The sequence below is a fragment of the Anser anser genome, assembly GCF_964211835.1.
Source record: "Anser anser genome assembly, chromosome: 2".
Taxonomy (NCBI): domain Eukaryota; kingdom Metazoa; phylum Chordata; class Aves; order Anseriformes; family Anatidae; genus Anser; species Anser anser.
In genome coordinates, this window is record NC_139721.1 from 59,455,983 (window position 1) to 59,466,434 (window position 10,452).

Sequence of the window (10,452 nt, forward strand, 5' to 3'; positions counted from 1 at the left end):
AATGCATGGTCCAATTATACTTCATAACCATTTTTAACAGCAAGACATTACTACCTTTTCTCTGAACAGTCCAGAACTGAAGTATATCTGACTCCACAATGAAAGACAAGCAGGCATAAGACATGGTTCAGGATTGGATTTTTGATATTTGGTTGGTTTCGTTTTGGTTTTTATAAGGGTTAGTTTTGTTACCATTTATCTCCTCATTTCCCTAGCTCATTAGGTGTGCAAAGAAACTGGCTGGGAGAGTCGTAGGAAGGGCAGCTGTACTACCACACTCATCCTGAATGCCATAGACTTCGTGTTTTATATGTGTTTAGCTCTTAAATGATACTCACGTGATAAAATTGTCTGTTAAAAAATTAAAATTTGTACACTAGCTATCTATTTGGAGTGCTGTAAATCCTTCTCTCCCCACCTTTTCCCATGTCAAGCAGTGTAAACTATACTGTTTGCTGTTTGTTTGTTTGTTTTTCTAATCAAAGGTGTATTTTACTTGCACGTAAACATGGTAAAAATCATATACACTTCATCCTGTCAGATCAAATTTGCTCCCTGGCTTCAGACCTCATGTACTGAGTTTCGTTTTATGGCAACTTTTTATAGGGTAGTTATAAATCTTTGTGAATAGAGTGTTTATAATGAAAATACTACCCAGTGAGGAAATATTGGCAACATTAAATATCAACAGCACTATAACAGCAAAAAGATTGGACAGTACTAATCAATCAGCCTCCAGCAGCATTCCATTTTCAAAGGCGGTATCCTAACAACATTATATATTTTTGTCAATGAACATTTTTTCCTTCATATAGCTTTAGATATATTCTAATATGAAATTAGAAATTTGTTATTTCACTTCACCTCTATAGTATCAATAGATTGCATCAGTTTTTTGTAGTTGGTGGGGGTTTTTGTTGTTGTTGTTGTTTTGGTTTGGTTTGGTTTTGAATAGTGTATCCAAGGAGAAATACCAACATGGTTTGAAATGCAGTAAGTATTTAACAGTGAGATATTCTACATCATCAAACTGATATGCAGTATCTAAATTTGCATTTTTGCAAAATTTTTGGAATTTTTATCTACATGCTAAATCAGTTCCAGATTTAGGGGCTGATTTTTTTTTTTAACATGTTAACTGATAAGACCCATATTTTGACTGGACATTTAGTTTGGCTTCGATAAAAATGCAATAAAAATATTTTCAGGAAAGGAAAAATTAACAGTGAGCTAACAAATTGGTAAGGTGAGATGATAACACTGCATGTATATCTACCTATCTTAAATTACTCTGGTAGATGTAATTTTCAAGAATGCAAAAGAAAATTATACTTGAAATCTATTTATGTACAGATATCAACAATCAGTTGACTCATATAATGACTTGCTACCCTCTCTACACGGGAACCAAAAGCAAACAAAGACAGCCAAGTGACCAACCAGCTTTGCCTACTTAAATACAGCAGAAAATCATGACTTGAGACAAAATAACTGAATCCACACAATTTTAGCTATCATTTGCATTTGTTTCTTATTTCACTACTTTTATATTCTTCCCACTTTTTTGTTATTCCACTAGAAAGGTAATTTTTCCCATTGGTACATTTTGCTGGTTTCTTATGTCCCCATAAGGCAAAATATTGTAAAGACTAAAATTATTTGATTTTTTTTTTAAATTGGAGTTTTCCTTAGCTATTTTGTTAATTTAGCCTTTCCTATATACACTTAGGATCAGAGCATTTTCTTCTTATTTCTTGCTTTTTTTCCATCATCTTGTCATTTGTCAGCATTCTTAACCAATTCAAATGTTCTTTAAAGTAAAAGAAATAGTCACCTGGAATAATTTTCCCTCTGCCATTTTCTTATTTCCTTAGTATTGCTAACATGGAATGTCTCAGTACTGTGAAGATTCTGTTTAAAAAGCTCATTAGGTTTTGAGCTTGAATAGGCATATGAAATTAGCTGCATTTTGTGCAAATAAAAATGCTTAGTCTCTGTTTACTTCTGTGGTAAATGAAATAATTTTACTTGCGTTTGGACAGACAGAGTTCAGGAACAAAGTTATTATTCTCTTATTTAATGGTTTATATTAGTTTCTGGTTGACTGAGTCTGTGGCTGAAAGGATGAATTAGGCTGGGATGCTAGCCACCTTGCACAAAGTGTTCAGCCTTTTCAGGAAACTTTTTTAGGACACTCAAAATCATATTTAAGGTCAAGATTGTATTCAAGATTTCACATTTCACTATTAAACTGCACAGATTTCCTCTTGGAAGCTTTTCTTTAAGGTCATAATACCTGTATCTTTCATTATAAAACAAAAGCTCTGTCCATAGTCACTTCTCTACCACACACAAATTGTATCATGTTTGATCTAGAGAAAATCACAGGTCTCCTAATATAGCATGCTACTTATGAAAAACAGCTGAATGTTTTCTTTGAGTGATTTAAAACAAAGTGGCTTATTTTCTCTCAAAAAGCAAAATAGCTGAAAATGAAGTATTGCACCTTATCAAAGTATAATTTGAGTTGGAAGATAGCTCTAGAAGCGATTTCGTTCAATTTCATGACTAGCTTAAATCAGGTTTCCCTGATAAATGTTTTATAATTCATAATCAAAGTATCACTGAAAAAAAAAAATCACTTTTGCATAGTCTCTGAAAATGCACTCAGAAAACTCTTCTATCTGAGAGTTTTCATCTGGCAAATTCTATTTGTTTTGAAGCAAAGTTGGACCTTAGCCTAATTGTGTGTTAAGTGAGAACATGATTATGCCTCCTTCAACTCTGTTGGCATAGTTAAGGAGCTGGACTCAGAACCGAGGGAGGGAAGAGGATTTTCTCATATTGTAACACTAGCAAAGTGCAAAAAAGATGGAAAGATAACATCAATTAATCTCTGTAAAGACCACTGTAGTCTGTATATGGAAGACAAAAGAATGCTTAGTATGAGCTTTCTGTCCTTATCTGCATGTTGGCTTAGAGTGCAGGAATAAAAACATTATCACTCTGGTTGGATAACTTCTTTTATTTAATCTCTCTGTGGTTCAGGCATGCAGGCATACAAATATATATTACAAACAGAATAGCACAGGAGTCAAATAGATGAAAAATAGATTACTTTCTCCCAAATGCGTGTCATATTTTGGCTGCAGGAATAGGGGTAAAAAGGGAAAAGACTATTGGTAATGTGACACATGATCAAGTAGATGGAGATGTTCAATAGTTGGCATATATATATGACTCCTCCCTTTTTAAACACATGGAGGCTTGGAAAGCTGGTACTATGAATAAAAAGATGTATTATTAGAAAAAATCCCCAGCGGACAAAGAATAATAAATTAAAAGTAGAGGGCAAGGTAAACCTACTCATCTTTGTGAAAGATGTTGTTGATGTTCTGATACTTCTACCACAAGAGCAGCTTGTGATAGCTAAGTGGATTTTAAAGGTAAAATACATTTTAAATGCAATAGGAGAGCAAGGTATTTAAAAGCAATGTTTTGCAACACACAACTATGATTAAACTATGTAGTAACCAATCTGCCTTCTAGTCAATACATCAGTTTTAGTTACATGATTCAACATAGTGTTTTTTAATACTTACTCTTTTAGGTAGGAGTACAGATGAAAGAATGCTCATTTCTTCTGTACATAATGTTTACAGTCAATTAACTTTATTTGTAAGTATTAAAACAAGTACATGCTTTTTCTTGGTTTCAAAATATTGATTTGTAAATGTACTTATCATAAAACACTAGTATTCTTGTGCCAAAATTGCAATGCTGAAACCTTAATCCTTAAGATGCAAAAATTTTGTAAATTTACTGCCAATTCTGCAGTCTTTTCTGAATGCACAAGTAGAATTTCTTCTTTTCTAGAGTGTGACTTGACGACAATGCCAAAAACTTCTAAGATAAATAATGGACTTTTAGTTCTGGAAAGTGATAGGATTCTGTAACAAGTATAATCTACTCAGATACTGACTAATCTCAATGATAGCCAAAAACAATTATTCATTTCACTTAAAATTCTAACTAAAATTAAAATGCTATTTGAGAATAAAAACAAAATATTTTAAAATATAAGGAAGGTTGTTTATTGGATTTTTTTACATTCACTTTCTTAATATATTTCCTACATATTCTAGGATCAATTTAAAATATTTTGATTCAAAATTATTTTTAATTATAAAAAGTAATGTTTAAAAATCTGTTTTAAAAATTATGTTTCCAAATACTTATTTACCCTTAAAAATATACATAATGAAATGAAATACCGAATTGTTTTATAAAGTATTAAAAATGGAGCCCAGCTGTGTTCCCTGGATTTTTAATTCCAATTGCAGTTAAATTCAAGAGAAAATCTGTATGTCTTTATTTGGAATTGAAATAGACCCACGTTTTCATTTTCAATGAGTATATAAAAATCAATATGCTGTAATGTAGTTTATGCTATTTTTCAGTTTCCATCTGCTCCCTTCTGTTGCATCTTTTTGTGAGTGACAACATAATAATTGCTGTACCAATTAATGCCCTTCCAATCCAACGGCATCGTTACTGCAGAATAAATGTTTTGCTTTGTAGCAGTTTGTCCTGCTATGAAACTTTCCTTTAGTTATTCCAATCATCTAACAGCAGAAAAGGAAAAGCTGCTTTGTCATCAATAGCTCAATAGAAGACACTGTATATTCAATACAGAGAGTTGGCAGATTTCTAACCAGTATCAATTTATAAATAGGATAACAGCAATCACTTATTTTCTGCCTTAAATGAAAGTATCCTTTTTGATGCAATAATAGCCACTTAACTGATTTCAGATTGTAGTAGGGTGGGTTTTTTTTGAGAACCAGAATAAAATGTGGACTCTCTTTCTTTGAAACAAAAGCTCTTAGAAGGATAAAAGCTTCCATTGGAAATAAGCAGTCATAGTAATTTAGTTTCTTGCAGTAAGAGTTTCATTTTTCCTAGTGGACTTTCAGTGCATAGCTACAGTGCCTTTCCCATTTTGTCCTGTCTTAACAAAAATGCTATAAAGAATATTAAAGCCTGAACCATTTCAAGACGCTTCCCCATCAAAACCATATCATCAGTACAATCTGTGGGCTTCCTCTGGTAAAAACAGGAGCTGTCACTGCTATTGGAAACGTCCTTAGAGAACTTAAATCTAGATTAAAGTCTGGTATTAGTTTTGTGAACTTTTCTGGCCGAAGGACCACATTTATTGTCTGGTGAGATTTGTGTGAGAAAATAACATAGAACTAATTCCTTCCTACTATCATTTCATTCCTGAAACATAATAGCTAATTTGTTTCATTTGGTTTCATTCACCTCCTCACACTATCCTTTGTAGATAAAACATCATCTCAGTGTCACTGTTTTCCGGACTGTTTTCTTTATTGTGAGCACCAGAATTTTCCAATGAATATTTCTAAAAAATAAAAGACTGCTTTACAGTACAGCAAGTGCTTCACCTTTCTTTGGTCAGCTTGCACTGACTGATTCATCAAAATTTCTTTTCAACAACCATGTTTTTCTATAACATTTACAATCGTAGAGCTTTTGTCCTCATGAAGTCTCAGAGGACTCCCAAAACACAAATTTCCAAAATATCTGAATATCCAATTCGCTTTAATTTAATGACTTCAGTTTAGTGCTCATAATATTGGGAATGGAAATGTCAAGTTTTATTTTGAAAAATAAAGTTTATTATTATTACCTAGAAAAGTAATATGTAGAAGTAATGTAAAAAAAAAAAAAAAAAACTACATTGGAAGACATCATTTTGTTTGTAAAGTCATCTGCTCAGGGGTTAGGAAATCCCAGATGAACTCTTGATGTGCAGCTGCAAAATACTGCTTCTTTATTTTATCTAGTGACTGTCTAATGTGAGGTGGTTAAAAGGATCTGCAACAGAAGCTGATACACAGTAGTCTCTGGTCCAATTAACTTTTAATCATTGTAATGTAAGAATGTACACATACATGAGATCTTATAGTAGAAAAGCTTAGCCACAGGGTTTCTAAAGTGATCCTGCATCAGAGAACTGAGTAGCCTGATGGGAATATAATTTGCCATCATATTTGCTTACATATTGCTCACAGGCCCTCATTCCCCAGACAAATAATCTGGCACTAAAGCCAGTCAGAAAAGTTCTGCCATCTCTTCCCCTTGGTGGCTTGTTTCTGCTCCTCAGCTGTGCCAGTACAACAATTTTTAGGGCTCTCTGGCAAGCCAAACGACCAAAGTGCTTAATTTTACAAAGCAGTCTTTCAGACAGTTATAGTGGCACAACTGAGGGATGGTGAACAGTGGTGTGGGCAGAGAAGAGGAAGGGAACATTTTCAGCTTATTTTTCCACTACAGACAGTGTAATGACAAACCCTACCCAGAGAGAGGAGAATTTTAACACAGGACTTGTACATCATAAATGAGTGCTTTAACCAGAGAATACCAGATGAGATAGTCCCTTGACTTCTTGTATTTGAAAAGAAAGTTGACCTTGTTTGTTTGTTTTAGAAAAGAAAAAGGGTTGGCACCTGTATTTTGGTTAAGAATTTGAATTCTGAATCCCAGAGGGAGAAACGTCTCCCAGTAAGCAAAGTAGCAGTAAGGGAGTTTTTAAAGCTTATCCCTGGATCTCTCTCTCTCTCTCTCATTTAGCTGAGTACTGCAAGTTTTCTCTTAGAAGTTGTGATTGATCTACTTATATGTACATCAGTCACTGCTGTTACTAGGAAACCATTGGGTTTTTCCTCTAAAGAATTGTTATAAATAAGCACCATGTCAAGAAATAAGATTCTTGTGTATAGTGCCTCTGCTTCCAATATAATTAAGATCAGGAAAAATCTAATTTTGCTGTAATTTGACAGGTTACATTAAATTATCTTTATGAATCATTCATACTTAATTGCTTGGGACTACAGCTTCATTGCATTCTGTGATCCTGAGAGTAAATTCAAATAAGGGATGAAGTAGACTGAATAATACTTAACAAGGTCCTGTCATAGAACAAAAAAAAGACATTGCATAGGTATGCCACAGGAAAAAAACTCCCCCAATTCTGATGGTGTCTTCAGGTTACAAAGTGTGTGGTAATCCAATTCCTCTTATGCTGACTTCAGAACTATAGAGAAGAGTTAGGCTTTTATTCTTGAAAATGGCTGTGGTACCAAAGAGATGCAAAATCCACAAAAAAAAAAAAAAAAAAAAAAAAAGAGTTCTCCTTCTTCCCTCTTAATCTTTTAAGACCCCAAAATGATAGAGAAAATATTATTCAACCATGAAGCTTAGAAAACTGTGAACCACAAAATTCTTACTGCTGACATAAAGCATGACTGTGGAGATTCTCCAGTGGCTAAGGCTCCATGATGTTGATCAGCTCTATCAGTATTAAAATAATCTTTAGTAGGAATGCAAATAAAAGAAATGATTTCCAGTGCAGATAATAATAATAAATAATAATAATAATATTAATAATAATAATAATATAAAAGTTGAACAAAATCCTAATTTTGGAAATTTATAGACTTGGAAGTCTTAAGCAAACTTGAAAGCCATGGACTGTTTCATTTTTTTAACCATCATTATTTTTCATTGATTTTATTTAAATGTTAAAATATCGTTCTTTAAGGAAAAAAAAAAAAGATGAAAATAAACATTTTGCCATTCTTTCCAAAAGTCAAAAATTCTTTATTATCCATAGCTTTCTTGTTTCATTTGAACTGAGATCTATTCTTTCCATGATTATATCCATACAGTGATGTCTTACTGTTTGACTTGAGCCTAGACCCAGTGTCTTTAATCTTTTGGCTCTGCTGAGTGTGTCTTTTAATCTTTTGGATCTCTGATTGTCTCTATCTCTCACTACATATTGTAGCAGTCAGGGAAGAAGACACCATTATTAGCCCTTTTGCTTACAAAATGTCTAATATGAGTCCTGTTATGAGATTTAGCAGGTTAAAAATTTCTTTTAAGGAACAGTAAGGAATGTGCAAGCAGCTGAGGCATATGTCTAGGAAACGGAAGAGCTGAATTCAATTTACTTTTTAACCTTAATAAGTTCAAATTTATCTTCGTATTCTAAGAGACTGCCTTAATAACTTATCTATAAATTAGTGGGAGCACTCTTCATTACTGTACTAAAGCTGCAATATTCTATGGCAGGGAATTCAAAATTGGCTATATGACAGACAGTGCATGATATAAATAGACCTGAGCTAAGGGAACTCCTTTGGTTAGCAAGTGTCTTTACTCCTGCTCGTTGTCACAGGGTCTGTTTCTGCGTTCTACGCATTTTGGATAAGATAAATAATGAGAACGGAGGAAAATGTTACATTGACATATTTTATTTATCTTAACTAGTAAGAAAGGAAACAATAAAGATTACATAGCTAATCACATGGCTGGATAAAAAGTTTCCTATGGCCCTTAAAAATATATGATTCTAATTTCTGAATAAAAATAAAACAAGACAATACATCCTTAGAAGGAAAAATGACAGATTTGGAACACAAAATTAAAACCTACTACTAAAATCATGCTACTTTATATGTTTAGGTTTGCACGAAACTAAAAAAAAAAAAAAAAGAGCAATTTTGTCAAAAATCCCAAACAGAAATTAAAAAAAAAAAAAAAGTATGAAGGGCTTACTTAATATAATGGTTAAAAATTACTTGAAGTACAGCTTTTAAGACTATTCTCAATGTATTATCAGCCTTTTCAGTGCTTTTACTTTGCAGGCCAGACTTCACAACCACCACACATTTTAATTGTTCAATGCAAAAGCTTCTCAAAGCAGAAAACAGTTAAAGTTGGCATCTTAGTCAAGTTTTGATAGCCTATGTCAACTTACCCCACTGAATGAACAGTAAAAACAAACACAAAAAATTCATTCTGCTTGGTCATGCTCTGAAAAGGATTTTATGGCCATTAACATGCCCTTGGGAATTCAGTCTGTAGTTTTATTGCCTCCAGTGTCACTGAGATGTACCTTTTATTCTGTTTTTAATTTACTTTTTATTTCTCTCTTGGTCCTAGTATTGCTCTGATAGATTTGTCTTCAGAGGAACTGTGATTTTTTTTCATGAAGCAGTCAGTAACATGTTTTAAGCAAACTTTTCATGTTACAACAATTATGACAAAGTTTTATGACAAAGTCTGGTAAACACCATTCTTACGTCCAGTAATACTAGGGCAATCTAGAAAATTGCTAATCATTTTGAAACCTTTCAACATGAGCTGAATTCTTCAGTGTATAAGTGTATATTCTGTTAAAGGTATTCTTTACTAGTACTGTTGTCAACAGAAAAATACTATTTTGCTTTCCTACGTATAATACATGTATTAAAGATTGTTTTAAAAAGCATTTTCCAAAACCATTTTAAAACTAAGCTTCAATGTGCATCCAAAATCTGTAGAATATACTTTGCATGAAGATACACCCTGCAGAATTTGTTTAGCTACTAATTACGTCTCAATTTCAAGAGGGGATTTTGAGATGGGCAAATGATCAGGGTACAGAATCAAGTTGTGGGAGTCATATTCTAAGTTTTGCCATTGGGTTTTTAATAGCTTTTCACAAATGATTTCCCATCTCCCTGACTGTGAGTGAACAAGACATGATTACGTGAAATTCACAAGACCACCCGAGATCTTATATCCTCTTCCTATTAGTCTTCTGCCAGATGGCCCTATTCCATCTCCAGTTAACTTCTACCAATTAAGTAGGGCATCTGATGAATAAGAAGTGGGTTAGTTCTTCATCAGCTCTAAGAAATATAAGTGAGACTTACAGAGTATCAAATGTATAGACGTAGATTTTGCAATTCAAAAATAAAAATAAATAAATACATAAAAAATAAAAAAATATCCAGGCCTAAATAACATACGTGTTGGGTCTGGGAATTCTCTCCCTCAGCTGAACGTGTCACGTGCTTGTGTCTCAGGTGCAGGCAAAACCCTCCTTTCTAACCACAGAAAGGCACAATGGGGTAGGTCTGGTCCCCGAGCACCCCGGCACTACCAGAAGCAGCAGAAGACCCAGAGAACACCATGACTTCGTGCTGGGGCAGCCCAATTGTGGCTCACATGGTGCCTCGGACCAGTGTGTTGAACCTCAGTGAGCCTCTCTCACACGTCCCTTTTCCCTCTGCAGGTCACAGCGTGGGCTCTGCGAAGGTGTCCCGGGCACAGACATTTCCCAGCTACCCCTCAGAGCAGGGCGAGGAGCACCAGCAGTCCCTTTCGCTGGCCAGCAGCTACACCTTCAGCTACAGCTCGGGCCTTGTGCAATGACAGCCGGGGGCAGCCGGCCGAGAGACACAGTCAAGACTGGAACCCGCCACCAGGGCCAGGGAGCAGCGTGTGCCCTCCGCACCCACAACTCGCCATGAAAACTGAAGCCTACCAGCTCCAGCCTGACCACCGCATAGATGGGAACCTGAAGAGGCAGCTTCC

The 10,452-nt window shown here is 34.5% G+C and overlaps 1 protein-coding gene across 3 annotated transcripts in view; it reads left to right on the plus strand.

The window, feature by feature from the left end:
* Nucleotides 1-10,429, plus strand: part of DOK6 (docking protein 6) — a 238,630-nt gene extending 228,201 nt beyond the window's left edge. For 2 of the 3 annotated variants that reach the window (XM_083824243.1, XM_083824244.1), the window contains exon 8: nucleotides 10,151-10,429. In XM_083824243.1, the coding sequence (XP_083680369.1) occupies nucleotides 10,151-10,290 (140 nt within the window). In that variant the 3' untranslated portion in view covers nucleotides 10,291-10,429. The remainder of the gene's footprint in view (nucleotides 1-10,150) is intronic. The other variant, XR_014579799.1, reaches the window with a different exon arrangement.
* Nucleotides 10,430-10,452: the final 23 nt, after the last annotated feature.